The sequence below is a fragment of the Dasypus novemcinctus genome, chromosome 1 (genome assembly GCF_030445035.2).
Source record: "Dasypus novemcinctus isolate mDasNov1 chromosome 1, mDasNov1.1.hap2, whole genome shotgun sequence".
Lineage (NCBI taxonomy): Eukaryota > Metazoa > Chordata > Mammalia > Cingulata > Dasypodidae > Dasypus > Dasypus novemcinctus.
In genome coordinates this window covers 151,897,367-151,914,847 of record NC_080673.1, presented here as the reverse complement: position 1 = coordinate 151,914,847, position 17,481 = coordinate 151,897,367, and the positions used below count along the sequence as shown (strand labels likewise).

At 36.0% G+C, this 17,481-nt stretch overlaps 1 protein-coding gene across 13 annotated transcripts in view; it reads left to right on the top strand.

The window, feature by feature from the left end:
- Positions 1-17,481, top strand: part of CEP135 (centrosomal protein 135) — an 89,556-nt gene that overhangs the window by 12,263 nt on the left and 59,812 nt on the right. For all 13 annotated transcript variants that reach the window (XM_058298155.2, XM_058298162.2, XM_058298126.2 and 10 more), the window contains 6 exons: positions 1,013-1,097; positions 4,530-4,658; positions 7,738-7,953; positions 10,495-10,560; positions 12,617-12,755; positions 15,240-15,466. In XM_058298155.2, coding sequence (XP_058154138.1) covers positions 1,013-1,097; positions 4,530-4,658; positions 7,738-7,953; positions 10,495-10,560; positions 12,617-12,755; positions 15,240-15,466 — 862 coding nt within the window. The remainder of the gene's footprint in view (positions 1-1,012; positions 1,098-4,529; positions 4,659-7,737; positions 7,954-10,494; positions 10,561-12,616; positions 12,756-15,239; positions 15,467-17,481) is intronic.

Sequence of the window (17,481 nt, the reverse complement as noted above, 5' to 3'; positions counted from 1 at the left end):
TCTTCTGTGTCTGCTTGTATTCTCATTAGGCAGCTCTGGGAACCGATCCTGGGACCTTCCGGATTGAGAGAGAGGTGATCATTCTCTTGTGCCACCTCAGCTCCCTGTTCTGCTACATCTCTTTTGTCTCTCCTCTGTGTCCCTTTTTGTTGTGTCATCTTGCTGTACCAGCTCTTCTACGCCAGCCAGCACTCACGCGCGGGACAGCATTCCTGCGTGGGGTGGCACTCCCGTGCAGGGCGGCACTCCCACATGGGCCAGCACTCCACGTGGGCCATCTCACTGCACAGGCCAGCTTGCCTTCACCAGGAGGCCCTTAGTTTCAAACCCTGGGCCTTCTGTATGGTAGACGGGAACCCAACAACTGCTTGAGCCACGTCCGTTTCCCTGGACTGTGCCATTTGCACGTTAATGTTTAACAAACTTTGATGTCCTACAAATAGACTTAGGCAATTGTAAAATTCTGGCATTTTGGATAAAATCTTGATTCTCTTAGAATTAATTGGAGTTCAAGAAAGGACTAGATATTTTTGTGCTAGTTACTTGGAAAATTTGCATCATTTCTTGATGCTTTTCTTCTCAATCATGTTTATACAGTTTTGTTTTGTTTTTCGAGGGGGGTGGGGAAATACCTGGTAATTAGGGCCAGAAAACATATTTCAGTTCCTCATTTCTTTTAATAAAGTTGTGAATTTTGGTTTGACCTTCTGGGCCCTAAATTTCCCGGACCTAAAAATTGGCAGCAATACCTCAAAGAATTGGCCCAGGGATGAAGATGGTATAGTTGGTGTTTTATTGCATAATGTATCTGAGTTTCAAATTATCCATTCTTCTAAAATTAGCTTTCTAAGGTGACATACTGTATTTAAAATGTTGTGGCCTTCGAACTCTTGGGCAGAGCACGGCAAGGAGCAGAAAATACAGAGTTTATGAAATAACATTTAGTTTAATTTCTTATTATTTTCTATTACTTAACAAAATCATATTTACATGAGTTATGAATGTGTTTTAGGATTCAAGAGCTTCAGCAGGAAGTCCACCAGTTACAAGGAAAGTTAACAGTGATGGAAAATGGAGTGAGAGATTATAACAAACAGGTAGGATTTTTATGTACTTGCTTAGTAGAGACTGAGTTGGATAGGCTGTGACTGTGATAGAATTAAATTATATTTAATATTACTGACTCTGATTTTTATACAGCTTTATCTTTTCCTTAAGTTTGTTTATGTAAGTTAAAGAATTAGTAGCTGGAATGGCTTAGATGGCTTTAGGAACACCCTGGTGCATTCCCTTCATTATGCATTAAGGTAAATAGTAGGGGTCTTTTTTTTTGTAAGTAAATCACATATCTCCCCTAATATAATTTTACAACTATATTACTGTTTTACCCAGGAGCTATTTTACTGAATACTTTATAATAGTATTCCTTATAGTTTTAAACAAAATTCCTAACTGAATATATATTTTTGTCATCTTGAACATGTTCTTTTGAAAGCTAGTTTGCAATGTTGCCATATTTTTTTGCCCTTTCTATCATAAAACAGTTTTCTGAAGAAACAGGGGAATCAGGAGAAGTAGAATTAGTTCATAAGTCTAACAGGGTCTTTATTGTGTCTTGACTAAATTCTAATTTGGGTAATCATAAGCTTGCTTTCTTTATATGCTCACTGAAGTTTAAATTGGTTAGCACGTTTTGCTTTCTACATGAGTGGATTTTTTTGGGGGGTGGTGAATTTACTACATAAAAATACAGATGTAACATGTTGGTGTGATCATTAAGTTTATAAAGTATTTTGAAAATTTTTTTTGGATAAAAATGGAGTTAAAAGATTAGGAATAGTAATAATATCAACAAAAAATTTACTTTATGAAGAGATGTTGAAAGTATCAAATATGCAAATGGATTAAAAATAATTAGTATTTTTCAATTCATAATCACTTAAATCACTTTTTTTTTTCAGAGTACTTTATGAACATAAACTGATGGGTGGTCCTTGCCATCTCTTTGAGTTGGCTAAGGCATATGAAGAAAATTGTCTGACCATTTTGATTGAAACCACCAGTTCATAGTGGTTATTAATCTTAGTTTGAGCCCATCTGCTGCTTATCATTTATTTTTTACTTGAGCATATACTATTTTAGTTTTTGTTTCTGTCAACACATATTTCAAATTTTGCTGTGCTCTTTCCACAAGCTATAATACTTCCCTTCTTGAAATATTGCCTTGACTCACCTTCCTGTCACTACCTTTAAAATAAGCAGTATTTATACTCAGGTTCTCCTTAAGACTTAAAGGATAGGTAAGTTGTTGTTCTTCCTGTTTGAGACAAAGTCTTTCTTCCTGTGCTTAAGGCCCTGTTTCTTCTCTTCTCCTTAGGACCTTGCTTAAATCAAATATTCTTTCTTTAACAAACATTTATTATAGCCATTTTACAATTACTGACTCTTAATCCTCATCATATCCTATGAGGAGGTACTATTATTGTCATCCTTAAGAACTTTTTAAAAAATATTTTATCTACCTCTCCCTCTTGCAAAGGCTTTATCCTTCTCTCTTCATCCTCTGAAGACTTGTTCTTAATTAGTTTTTCCATTTCTTTGCGCCTTGTTCATTATTTAACCTGTTACAGTCTTGGCTTCTATCCTACCCTCATCCCCACCCCCACACATAAATTGTCCTAGATCATGCCCAGTGACATTAATTACTAGATCCACAGTCTTTATTTTCTTGACTTACCCTGTGGTATTTGACATTATTGATAATCTCTGAAACTCTTCCATAACTTGATTTTCTTTTGCCTTTTTTCCCCCATCTCTTATTTCTCTTGCTTTTCCCCCTTTACCTATTCCTTGAAATATTACTGTTTTCCAGGATTCTGTCTTTGATTCCTCCTTTCCCTATATATTTTCCACTCTCTTGGTTTAAATATTGTCTTTGTGTTGATGATTCCCAAATCTCTCTTCTGGCTGAAACCTCTCTGCTGAGCTCCAGATTGATTCACCCAACCTTACACTAGGCATTTCTACTGGATGAAGGCTCTTCTTACTCATATGTCTAGTACTAAACTTGTTAGTTCTGCCTCAATTCTGTTTTTAACTCCTATATTCTCTGCCTTGGTTGGCAACATCACCATCTACACGTGCCGACATTCTGGAGTCTATTGGACCTCATTCTCTTCCCTTCCCTTCACATACCACTGACCAAGGTTTGTCCATTTTCTTTCAAACTATGTCTCACATTGATTTCTTCTGTTCTACCCTATACTCTGTTTTATTTTAAACTGTAATCATCTCTGAAACAGATTCTTTCATTAGGTCTTCCTGCATCTGGTTTTATTCACATCAATAAATTTATCCTTTAGTCCATAGTAATTTTTCAGAACCTCAAATTGGATCATGTCATTTCTCCATTAAAAGGAAACCTCTTTGTTTCACGAAGTCTAAGTGCCTTAGTAAGGTATCCCATGCTTGTCATAATTAGTACCTCCCTAATTCTTCAGACTTATCTCTAACCACTAGTTGCACTTTATAATCCAGTTAGACTGAGGTTCCTCATACATACCATGTTGTTTACTGCTTTCTATATTACTTCCTGGAATATCTCCCTCCTTTCTTCTCATCGTGTGATTATTTATAACCTTTGGGGGTGTATTTCTTTGGTAAGGCCTTCCTTGATTTCCACAGGCACAACATACCTTGCAAAGAAAATCACTTTATTCCCTAAACTACTTTGGTGTCATGTTCTACCATTGAGCACCCTGATGTATAGTAATTACTGATTTACCTGCTACTTTGCCCCGCAAATCTGTGTCTTCCTAGAGGTCAGGTATACCATGTTTTAGTCATCTTTGTATCCCTAACACCTAGTAATTATTTGTTGAATTGAATGATTGGTTTTTGTTTTAAGTTTTTTGGTAAACATACCAAAAGTGAAAATGTGTGGGTTTTCCATATTCTTGCATGTGAATTAGTGTGAATTCATAGTTCATAGTAATCTTTTTTTATTATATATCTGTTATTTTCTAAATAATAGATAATTAAATTCACTCCAATTTCCTGTCTTTTTAATACTGAATTTCAGTAGTAATTCGCTTTTCTTAGTGTGATACAGTCATTCATTTATTTTGTATTTATTCTACCAGGCACTGAAGTAGTTGAGACTCAGTTCCAGTACCTGAGTATGTATGTTATCTGCTAGCAATAATTTCCTTTTATATAAACATTGTTAGTTTTAAAGGAGGAAAAAAACCTGCAAATTAAATTAAGAAGACTGTGGTCAATAAAAATACTTGTGGAAACTATGTTGACAATATTTGTGTTGGCATTTTCTGTGTTGTTTATTTTTGCTCTGTGCATATGCATTTCATAATCCCTTATATGTGTAGGTCTGTTTATGAATGTCAATCTCTTGTATAATTGTGGGACAAAAGAAAAAAATAGAAGTATATTCAAATAAATATTAGTCCAGTGTTAATCATTTGGATTCAAAACAAGATTTTTTTAATGATAGTGTGACTTTATGTCTTTAGATTGAACTAAGAGAACGAGAGATAGAACGACTGTCTATTGCTTTGGATGGTGGTCGCTCCCCTGATGTCCTCTCTCTGGAGACTAGGAATAAAACCAATGAGAAACTTATTGCTCATTTAAATATCCAGGTAATGGCTTTTATTTCACTGAGTATTTATAACTGTAGGTGTTTTAATGGTCTGTGGGTTTTAAAAGTAACAGGATTGTTCACTGAGGTGTTACTCACAGAGGGAAAAATTCGATTGAGCCAAAGAATCCAGAAATAGGAAAATTGTTACATGTTAGGTACAGTGATTGGAATATCTTGTTTTCAAAGAATATTTGATGAGCAAGAACATATATACATGTAATGTTAAATATTTAAAAGAGGGGAATAAACTGTACGCCAATGTGATTTTAAATTTGCTTCTTAAAAATGTATATAAGGGGAAGCAGATGTGGCTCAACTGATAGAGCATCCATCTACCATATGGAGGGTCCAGGGTTTGATCCCCAGGGCCTCCTGCTCCATGTGGTAAGCTGGCCCACACTCAGTGCTGCGGCACATAAGGAGTGCCGCACCACGCAGAAGCGTCCCCATATAGGGGAGCCCCGTGCTCAAGGAGAGCTGCCCTGCATGAAATAAGTACAGCCCACCCAATGACGCTGCACACACGGAGAGCTGACACAGCAAGATGATGCGATAAAAAGAGACTCAGTTTCCCAGTGCTGCCAGATAATGCAAGCAGATGCAGAAGAACGCACAGCAAATGGACACAGAGAGCAGACAAAGGGGTGTAGGGAGGGGGGGAAGGGGAGAGAAATAAATGAAAAAATAAATCTTTTTAAAAAAAGTATATAGGGAGCGGATGTGGCTCAAGCCATTGAGCACCCACCTCCCACATGAGAGGTCCCAGGCTCAGTTCCTGGTATTTCTTTAAAAAAAACAAACACAATGAGCAGAAATGAAAAAAAAATGAGCGCAAACAATGAGCAAACAGATGAGAGAGCCATGTCGGGAAAAATGTATGTGTATATTCAAAGAGAGAAAGTACTGGAAAAGAATACACAAAACACACCAACTAAGTTTATCTTTGGGTAATGGGGTAGTGTTCTTTTTGGCTTTCTTTATTTTAAAGTTTTTTATAAATATTTTATAATGGAAAAATAAGATGTTTTTAGAAATGTGAAAATTAAATACATAGCTATTTCTGCCCATGTAATGTATTTCCTTGCCACTCATTTGACCTAACAGTGGGGGAGCAAGGGAGCTCAAGAAAGCATGACTTAAGGACTTCAGAATTTAGGTATATCAGAGTTACCTAGGTTGCAGCCAGAATAGAGCATGTCAAAAATATCAGCTAGTAGTTCTAGAGCAGTGCTGTCCAATGGAAATATGATATGGTACATATATAAGTTAAAAATTTCTAATAGCCAGATTAAAAAAGTAAAAAATAGGTGAAATTAATTTTATTGATGTATTTCATTTACCCCAATTATCTCCAAACTATTATCATTTCAATGTGTAATCAGTATTTTAAAATATCATTTATATATTCTTTTTGTTTGTTTTATTAAATCTTTCATATCCTGTGTATATTTTACAGTTACATTATATCTCAATTTGGACTAGCCATATTCAAGTGCTCAGTAGCCACGTATGGTTGCTAATAGCTACTACCTTGGACAACACCGCCCAATATTATCATCATGCTGATATTCTGGTAGTATTTTTAGAACTTTTCAGAAAGAGTTCACACAAGGTTCTTTTTTTTTTTTTCAGATTTATTTATTTATTTCTCTCCACTTCCCCCCTCACCCCCTATTGACTGCTCTCTCTGTCCATTTACTGTGTGTGTTCTTCTGTGTCCGCTTGGATTCTTGTCAGTGGCACCAGGAATCTGTGTCTCATTTTGTTGCATCATCTTGCTGTGTCAGCTCTCAGTGTGTGCGACACCACTCCTGGTCAGGCTGTGCTTTTTTTGCGCGGGGAGGCTCTCCTTACAGGGCACACTCCTTGCGTGTGTGGCTCCCCTACATGGGGGACACCCCTGCATGGCAGGGCCCTCCTTGCACGCATCAGCGCTGTGTGTGGGCTAGCTCACTACATGTGTCAGGAGGCCCTGGGTTTGAACCCAGGACTTCTCATGTGGTAGGCAGATGCTAATCAGTTGAGGCAAGTCCACTTCCCCACACAAGGTTCTTATCCATTCTTCTATGCTTGAAAACAAGCCAGTGGGTGTATATTTTTATTGAACCTACACATTGACACTTTTGCAGAAAAGCTTGCGAATAATAAAATAGCTATGATTTTAATTGTTGATCAGTTCTTAAATGTAATCTTTTAAATTACATTAATTGTGGATCTGTATTTATTTATTTATTTTTTAAAGATTTATTTATTTATTTCTCTCCCCTCCCCCCACCCCAGTTGTCTGTTCTCTCTGTCTATTTGCTGCATGTTCTTCTTTGTCTGCTTCTGTTGTCAGCGGCACAGGAATCTGTGTTTCTTTTTGTTGCGTCATCTTGTTGGTGTCAGCTCTCCGTGTGTGCAGTGCCATTCCTGGGAAAGCTGCACTTTCTTTTGCACTGGGCGACTCTCCTTACGGGCTGCACTCCTTGTGCTTGGGGCTCCCCTACGTGGGGACGCCCTGCATGGCATGGCACTCCTTGCGTGCATCAGCACTGCACATGGGCCAGCTCCACACGGGTCAAGGAGGCCTGGGGTTTGAACTGCGGACCTCCCATGTACTAGACGGACACCCTAACCACTAGGCCAAGTCCGCTTCCTGTGGATCTGTATTTAAAATGTAAGATGTGCATTTCCTTTTTTAAAAAAGGGGTTATTATGGTTATATATAGATAGATAAGTATATGTATACACTTACACAAAATTAACATAAAACTTGCCATTTTAACTATTTTAGGTATACAATTCTGTGTCATTAATTGCATATAAAATGTTGTGCCACTATTGCTATCATCTATTACCAAAACTTTTTCATCACCCAAAACAGAAGCTGTATACCCCAAAAGTAGTAATTCCCCTTTCTCCTTTCTCCCAGTTTCTGGTAATCAATAATCTACTTTCTGTCTCAATGAATTTGCTTATTCTAGCTGAAATATTATTTTGAATTTTCAGCCTTTAGAATAATATTCCAATTCATGTATATTATGGATCATAAATTCTATTTATTTATTTATTTAGTGTATACTAATTCATTTTAGGTCGATTTTCTTCAGCAAGCTAATAAAGACCTGGAGAAGCAGATACAAGAGCTTTTGAAAACCAAGGAAACAGTGGCTACTGAAGTTGTTGATTTAAGTAACAAAAATGAAAAACTCTGCCAAGAATTAACTGAAATAGACCAGTTAGCACAGCAGTTGGAGCGGCATAAAGAACAAGTGCTGGAGACAGCTGATAAAGAACTTGGGGAAGCAAAGGTAATGATGTGTTAGGTTCTGTGAGATTCATTAATTCTCCTAGAACACAGTGAGCTTGAGCCCTTTGGAGTACTCAAGTCTTTTTTTTTTTTTTCCATTTTTCTTTTGTAATTCAGAGTTTTCTAAAGTGTTGTTTACACCCTTTAAATGATTGCATTTGTCCCAATTCTTTGGCTGTCTTTCTCAAGCACACCTATTCTTAGGTTGTATCTCCAGACTTTGTCCTCTTTCCCTTTAAGATTTTTATTTCTGTCCATTTATCTCTGCATTGTGCGAGAGCTTCTGAATTTTGTCCTCTATGTCATTTCATGCTCAAAAACCCTTTAAGACAGGGGTTCTTAACCAGGTGTAGTCCGTGGAAAGATTTTAGAGGGTCCATGAGCTTGAATTGAAAAAATCAATTTATTATCTTTATTTTTTCTGACCTTCAATCAATGTTTAGTGTCATAAAACTATCTTCCTCTACATTTTGAGAAGGGGTCTTTGATTTTCCCCTGACTAGCAAAGGGGTCCATGGGACAAAAAAAGGTTAAGAATCTCTGCTTTAAGGGAATTTTTTGAAGCTTTGTTTGTCCTTGCACATTTTTAGGTTGGTAGCTAATGTTTTTCCTCTTTAAGTTTAAATAGATGCAAAAGATATAATTTCCATGCTGTTGTAAATGTCCGTTTATCTTTAAAATAAAATTTATATTATTGTTTCATATATAGCAAATAGAATCTAAGTGCCATAGAAATTTGATACCTTTCATCATCCATATAGAACAATACATATCACTGAGTTGTGTCATAATATTCAGATATTTTACATTATTTCCCTGTCTCCTTGAAATCCTATTTCCATTTCACTCCCCCACAAAGTTTTATCTTATTGTAATCTGTTTTTATAATTGAACATCTCTTTTGATCAACCTATTAAAGGTCTTGCAATAAAAATATTTATCAGTTGAATTTCCTGTGATTATAAGGTTTCAAGTTTAAATTTTTCCTCTGAATAGGGTTGTCATTACAATTATTAGTAAACTATGGCTCAAAATATTAGTAAAATATGGCTCAAATGTTGATAAATGATTATTAAACTAAAAATTTTACTGGAAATTTATCTTCTAATGAGATAAAATGGAAGAAATTAGTGTTTCAATTAGAGACCTCTCTCAGCCCCAGCATTTCAGATTATCTCTTTTTTTCTGGTGCTACAAAAGTTTTTGTATCTCAAGACACTGTACCATTATGACATGAATGAGAAATATGCTTTTTTCTCTTGAATAGAGAGAGAAAGGTCATTGTGTAAGCAAGGTGGGAAAGGAGAACTCATGATACCTAGACTACAAAAATGTTCTCAGATAAATGATTTTTAAGAAGTGCTATAAATGCAAGTTAAGGATCCAGATAATGATTCCTTAAAACTGTGTGCAGCATATTATATCACTTGGGAAGTCTTCCTTTTATCCCAGAATAAGTATAGCCCAGTTTGAAGACTACTGCTCTGTATCACTGAAGTGATTTTTTGCAATGTTACCTCCACTAATTAGTACAATTTCAATTCTGATTTTGTGGGTTGACTTTCATTGCAATACTTCTTTATCTCCTCTCTCTCCTTTGCATCTTGGCCTGTCGTCTGTGCTTGTGTACATAAGCAACTGAACACACCCTGTTGACAGTACTCAGGAATGACAACTTGTCTTAATAAAAGATTTTTATTAAGTCATAATTTTTTTTTAAGATTTTATTTATTTCTCCCCCCTCCATTGCCTGCTCTCTGTGTCCATTCGCTGTGTGTTCTTCTGTGTCTGCTTGTATTCTCATTAGGCGAACTCAGGAACTGATCCTGGAACATTCCAGAGTGGGAGAGAGGTGATCATTCTCTTGCACCGTCTCAGCTCCCTGTTCTGCTGTGTCTCTTATCGTCTCTCCACTGTGTCTCTTTTTGTCGTGTATTCTTGCTGCACTAGCTCTCTGGTTGGGCCAGCACTCCACGCAGGCCAGCAGTGCACATGGGCCAGCTTGCCTTCACCAGGAGGCCCTGGGTATTGAACCCTGGACCTCCTGTATACTAGACAGGAGCCCAATTGCTTAAGCCACATCCACTTCCCAGGTCATAATATTTTAATCTTGGCATTTTGCTCTCTCAGTTGTAGTATAGTGGCTCTAGGTTGGTAATGGCAGTTAGGGAGAAAGCAAGTAGGATAGTAAAATCAGGAATCAACTGTGCCATAAGGTGTATCATAAAAATCAAGACTCCAGAAAAGTCCTAGAAGTAGCAGACCAAAAAAAAAGAATAAAAGATGATTGCCAAGTGGCCCTCTTACTTCAGGTATTACAAAAAGTTTCGTGGGAACATTTAGGGTACCAGGAGATTATAGAGATAAGCCTCATCTTTGCCTCCTTCTCATTGAACTTGAGTACTAGGGCTAAAGCCTAAGATCTCAGTAGTAAGAAGGAACATGAACTATTTGAAAAATTACTTGGTGTTACTTGCTTTGTGACTGAGTGATAAGTATTCTTAGACTTTTAGGTGTTTTCTAATAGACTCTTTATTCCTAGAAAGAGATTAAAAGAAAACTCTCTGAAATGAGAAATCTTGAAGAAACAATTGCAAAGCTTCAACTGGTAAGTAGATATGTTGAAATGCCAGCATTTTCAGTAAGAAATGTTTTATTTTATATATATATAAATATTATATATAGGTAAGGTATAATTTGTATATACCATAATATTCATCCTTTCAAAGTGTGTAGTTCAGTGGATTTTAATATATTCAAAGTTGTGCAATCATCACCATTACCTAATTCCAGAACATGTTCATCAGCCGCAAGGAACCTTGTACCCATTAGCAGTCAGTCTCCATTCCCTTCTCCCCCAGCCCCTAGCAACCACTAATCTACCTTCTGTTTCTATAGATTTTTCTATTCTAGACATTGCATATAAATGGAATCATAAAATTTGTGGCCTTTTGTGTCTGGCTTCTTTCACTTAACATAATGTTTTCAAGATTTAACCATGTTGTAGTATGAGTCAGTACTTCATTCCTGTTTATGGCTGAGTAATATTTCATTGTAGGGATATTCTTTTTAATATTTTTATAATCCTTTAATTTCATGTATAGTAGGTGTCAAGTAAAATTTAAATTTGGAGAACCTATTAAAAATTTTATATTCTTTTAAGAACTTTGTAACTTGTAAGTTTACCAACATAAAAATTAGAAATTGTTAATTACTTGATAAAGTTATTGATTATTAAGGAAAGTACTCAGCCTTCTTTCAGAACCTATGTTTGGCAATACAAACCATTATTCTAGTCAAATAGTTTGTTCTGGTATTCTTGAAATGAGAAAGATTTTAATTATCCCAGTATAAGCCTAAAGATAGCATATAGTCTTACAGTCTGAAACTGGCAGAAAGAACATCTTGCTTACAGATAGAAACTCCTGGTGATCACCCAAAAGATTATTGATATTTGCTGCTGTTTGGTTTTTCTATAGCCTGTTACATTGAACTTTCCTCTAAGGTTGTAAATGAAGGCTAATGTTAATTTGCAAGTTTCTTGTTACATATTCTTTTTATACAGCCTAGCTGTGATGTTCTGATGGTATAGAACAAATTAAAAAGAAAGCCATTGTGATATGCTGGCACATAGTAAGTGCTCACATACTTGTTGATTTTTCTATGCACACTATAAAAGGCAAAGCACATGGCTTCCTTTTCCTTCAACTGTTTTATTCAATATCACATAATTGAATTACCTAAACCTGCTGAGTGTTGTCTACTCATGAACTCATATATATGGTAAAATTCTCCCATGGGGTCAGTAACTGTAAAGTAAATGTTTTCATGAGAATGTAAGCTCCATGAGGACAAGAATTTTTGCTCTTCATTGACGTTGTTGACTGAAACATCACTAGAACCGTGCTTGGCACATAGTAGGTGCTCAGATATTTGTTACTGACTTTTGCATGCTCATATAAAAATTTGAATGTGATTCATAAGGCTTATCTCAGAGCCTTGTGACCAAGTTTCAGGATTCTTGGCTTTTAGTAAGATGTTGTTGCTGTGACTACTTTCTGATCTTTCCTATTTTTTCTATTGGCCCTATATTTTATGTATGTAAAACATATATTAAGTACTTATTATGTGCTGGGTACTGTGCTAAGTGTGTCACATCCATTGATTTGCGCACTGTGCAAGGTGAGACTCATGAATCCTCAGTGTCTAGGTACCAATGAATCATCTTCTATAGGAACCACTCTTATTTTCCCCAGTGTGCAGATAAGGCTGAGAGAATAACCAATGTAGTTAAAGGTACACATTGGTAATGTTAAGGCACTATATCTTACTCTTGCCATCTTTCAGAATTAAAAAGGATTTTACAATTTTTATTGCACATGTGCATATTCATTTAGGAAAAATATACAATATGCTAAACAAATTCAAAGAAAACAAAATCTAGTAATCCTACCACCCTGAAGGAGCACTATTGATATTTGGCTTTTATGGTGCTTTTAGCCATTGTCAGTAATTAACTTCTAATTAGAAGTGTGTGTGTGTATAAATATGTAAAATGTAGGTAAATTATTATATGGGTGCTTATGAAAATATCTATTTTATTTTTGTGTTATAATCTTTTATAAAGTTATTAGAAATCTTAACTAAAACATTAAATTCTGCAGGAATTAGACTTATGCCATAAGGAAAAGGAGAGACTGAATGATGAACTGCGTATAAAAACAGATCTTGAAACTGTTGTTCATCAGCTTGAACTAGAACGGCAAAGACTTACCAAAAAAGTTGAAAGTTTTGCAAATACCGGTAAGATGTAAAATGTTGATAAATTCAAAGTGATTGTGATTGTATCTTGATGTATTTTTTTTTAATTGGTGATCTTTTCATTCATTCAATAAGTATTTGTTTAGTGCTTGTTATGTGTGCTCATATACAATATCATGTGAGGCCCATAGATACAGTAGAAGTCTCAGTCTCTCAGGGAACTTATGGTATTCTTTTATATTTTGACTAGTTGCTACGTGGAATCCTCTTTGAATTATTTTTCAGTAGAAGTATATCCTTATTTGAAGTTGACTGATATAGAATTCATTAAGTCTAAGAGGAAGATCACTCTGAAATAGTGTAAAATCTGAAGTACAGAATAATCATTTTTTCAAAAATGCAGTTGTGTCACCTTAAAGTACACACACACACAATTGGAATAGGCTAATTATATTTTCTTCCAGGTTCAAGTCCTAAATGACTTGACTTAAGGAACATGTAAGAATTCATCGTGCACTCGTTTAATAAATGTTTATAAAATGCCTGTTGTGTGGCAGGCTCTGTTTTGGGTACTGGGATATATTTTGATAACCAAGATGCATAAAGTCCTCTCTTCTGGAGCATTTATGTCTAGTTAGGGAGACAAACAAGTAGCACGTAAGTGAACAAGTTAATATTAGATGGTTAGAGGTTATTAAGATAAAATAGGGGAGTGTGCTGAAGACTGATTGAAGGGCTCAGTGACAAAAGGACACCAGTTATATTAAAGTCGGAGTTTTCCAGGCCCAGGGAGTGGCAAGTGCAGAAACTTGGTGCCCTCAAACTTGGTGTGTCTTAGGAGGTGAAACAGGCTATTCTAGGCCCTTTAGAATTCATGTGAATTATCCTCTTGAACCCTTCACCACTTGCTAACAGTGAGACGTTGAGCAAGTTACTTAATCTCCCATTGCCTCAGTTTCCCTATCTAAAATGGTAATAATGATGGCACCTACTCCAAAAGGTAGTTATGAGGATTAAGTCAATTAATATATTAAAGTGCTTGGAACCATGTATAAAAGTTTGCTATTTACTTCCTTTCATACTATCTATGGCCTATTTTCTCAGCACAGTTTTTCAGATGTCTCAAGCCCCTTGTTTCTCAGAGCTTTGGGTACATCCCTCTGCTAAAACCCCAGCCATGGATGCACCAAATCATTTACCTTCTACATACTTTCATGTGGACAGCTAAGCATGAGAAGGTAGCAGACACATTGATAATACTGTAAATTATATGTCCCCAACCTCAGCAGACCTTCAATGTTGAGTTTTACTCTGTTTCTCCGGGTGCTCCATCTCCCACTCTGCAGGCAACGTTTCAGATATTTTCCATTTTCGTCATACCTATGACTCTCTTTCCTATGCTCATTCTGAGTGGATGATCCTGCCTCTAGTTGAGAGAATGGAAGCCATTGGGCAGCATTCCCTTGGTCTCCTGCCCTCAATTTTTAAACCTGCCTATTTGAACCTGCTCCATCCCTCCTGTTACAATGGAGGAGTGCCCCTCTTATGGAAGACCAGTGCCTCCATCTGGGTCCTGTTGCCTCTAATTTTAAGAATCTTACATATTGATTATCTCCTTTGCCTAATTTTAGTCTTAGTAGTTTTTCCCCCCATTAGCTTTCAAACATGTTGATTCTTCTCCCAATCTAAAACAAAAAACTCTGGCTCATTCCCCCTACAACCACCCTTTCCTCGTCTTCATAGCTTCAACATCTGAAAGGTCATCACGCTTGATATTCCTGTTTGTTTAACCACTATTCTTTGGCTCTTCAGTCCATTCCACTTTGACTCTGTCCCCACCTCACCACCAAAACTGCTCTTGTTAAGGTCATCAGTCACCTCCATTATGCTAAATACAGTGGAAATTTTTCATTCATTGCTTATTCAACCTCTTAGCATTGAACACAGTTTCCGTTTAGTTGGCTTCTATGATGTGAGCACCCTCTCCTCGTTTCCTCTTAAGATCTCTGGTCACTCCTGCTTGAGATGTATTTGCCAATTTATCCTCTAGTTTGCATTACGCACTGTTCTTTTTTAGCTTTTATCCTACAATTTGAAAGAATTGTTTGACCTTGGTTATGTTTTTCATACTGGTATCCTTAACAGTTTCAGGCATGTAAATGCCCAATAAGTACCTGTTGAATGGATGAAAGAAGAGTTGGAAATGAATTAGAATGTGTCTTGAATATCAGGCTATGTCTCAGAGTTGTAATGAGCGTCAGTTAAATTAGGCTGAACTATATGTATTTGCTGATATTTTACTGTTTTTGACCGATATGAAGGGAATTTTTATAGTACAAGCTAATAATTGTGATCTTTTGGAGAAAGACTTGAGTTGTTTGAGCTTTTATTTATATATTGTATTAAATTCAGGTTTAATGTAAAAAAATGTATAATAAACTATTCATAGATTTTTAAAAATCTGTTTGGCTAATTATACATTATATATGCAACAGTTTTTTAAGATTTGACCATTTTAATTTGCAGAAAGAGAGCTTACTTTGGAAGTTGAGAGGATGAGGATAGAACATGGAATAAAACGTCGAGACAGGTCACCTTCTCGTTTAGATACATTTCTGAAAGGTATAGAAGAAGAACGAGACTATTATAAGAAAGAGCTCGAAAGACTCCAACATATAATTCAGAGAAGATCTTGTTCTGCAAATAATTGTTTTGCACGTGAAAAATTTCCAATTTTTAGAACACCAGAGAAGGTAATATTTGTTTCTAAGAGTAACAAGGCAGAAGAATATCATAAACAAACTTTTCTGGTTTATTATTATAGTAAACACAACTTTATTCATATTTGCTTTTGAAAACTCTTTCTTAATTTTAATTTTTTTTTCTTCTATGACCTGTTCCTTGAACCTTTCAGTTTCCTATAGGAACACTGCATTAATTAGGAAAACCACTTAAGCACAAAGGGCAACATACTTAATGGGTTTCTGATAATTAAGGAAAGGTTGAACAGCTGAGTCACAGGAGGCACGCAGAAACCGGTATCTGGGCTTACAGAAACCGGAACCAGGAACTCATGCTGCTGGACATTTCCTTTTCTCTCTAACCTTTATTTCTTTCTGCTTGAGCTGCATTTTCTCTCTGGTAGCAGAGTGACTTATCCACATGGTGGGCAACATGGCTTCCTGCAACTTGGGCCAGTCAGGAAGGGCAGACACATTGTACTAACCAGGCATTTTCTATATTAACCATGTGTTGGGAGAAGGGTAGGAACTGGAAATAGGTGCTGGGCAGATCATTCCATTTGTCCACTACAACCACATTTGCAGGCTGGTAGTCTAAAAACCTTCATTTTGTGTGTCAGCCAATCACATCTTCCATCATGAGTATTATTTAACGTTAACCATGCTTCATGAGAGATTAGAAATATGTGCCTCAATTTTAGGTATTAATTATTTTCAGTGTTTCATGATTATCATTTGAATTCTTCACATTTTTCTCTTTTTTTAAGTTTTGGAGTTACAAGGGTCCACAGAGACACAGAAAGGCTTATTTGATCCTAGCATTTTACACATATTAAGTGAAATTGGGGGAAAAGTCATTAAAATGCAGAACATTTGATTTCAGACTTGTTTGAATTTACCAATCCATAATTTTCTCCCTGAAGATTGTGTCAATTGTCAAATAGGTTGAACTCTTTTTCTTATCTGAGTCTGATTTTTATTTGATTTACAGCTGTCAGTGTAAATATTATGCTATGTTATCTATTATAAACAGAATTAATAGGTGGAAAAATATAGTGTATGTTTCTTATATGTTTTTTTGTTGGTTTTTAAACTCTATATTTACTCAGGACTCAAGAAAAGTAAATCACTGAATGGATCATTTTCATTTTATTGAAAAATCTTCTACCTAATAGTTGATCAGTTTAATTGAGTATCAGGTGCACTGAGTAGAGAAATATCTCAAAACTTTTAACCTAAATATTTGATTCACTTGCTTTGTGTGTATTCACAGTAGAAAGACAAGTAAGAGATAGTGGTAAAATATTGGAGGAATTAGGCGAGGCTCTTCTTCACCTTCAATTTATTTACTCTCCTGAAATATTATAATTTTACATAGATAAGAAATCCATTTTCTAAAGCTCTGAAATTCCAAGTGTTCAACACATTTTAGGGACCCAGCAATAAAGTGCTTGTATGGTAGTGGGTTATAGGTGAGTAAATGAGTGAAATGGTGGGGCAAGACAATCATGAATGCTGGGAACTAGAGGGTTCCGTCTAAACTTAGGTATTTTAAACATGTTTAAAACACTGTGTTAGTTCCATCTAAGGATAGATTTGAAACAAGCTGTGAATTTTTCAACCCCCACTTTATAGTAAACCATTAGGCATAGTTTCTTGAGATTATAACAACTCAGAAAAAAAATTAACACTTTTAATATCAATTATCTTTACTACAAGACACCTATTGATCTGTCATCTGTCTAGAGAGGGCACAGTCTTCTTGCATCTAGTTCTCACTTTGGTTGCCACTGTGAGTTTTGAAAACAATCTGCTAGAAAGTGCTTTGGAGTTAGAGGCCTGGTACAAATTTCAACTCCACAGACTGGCTTTATGACATTGGAGAAGTTACCTAATTTCATGGAGCTCTGGTTTCCTCACCTACAAACAAGGGAAAGCAACTACAACCTCTTGCAAGGATTAAATAAGATCGTTTGTGTAAGGTCCCAGCACACCACCTGATGCCCAGTAAATGTGTTGTTTCCTTA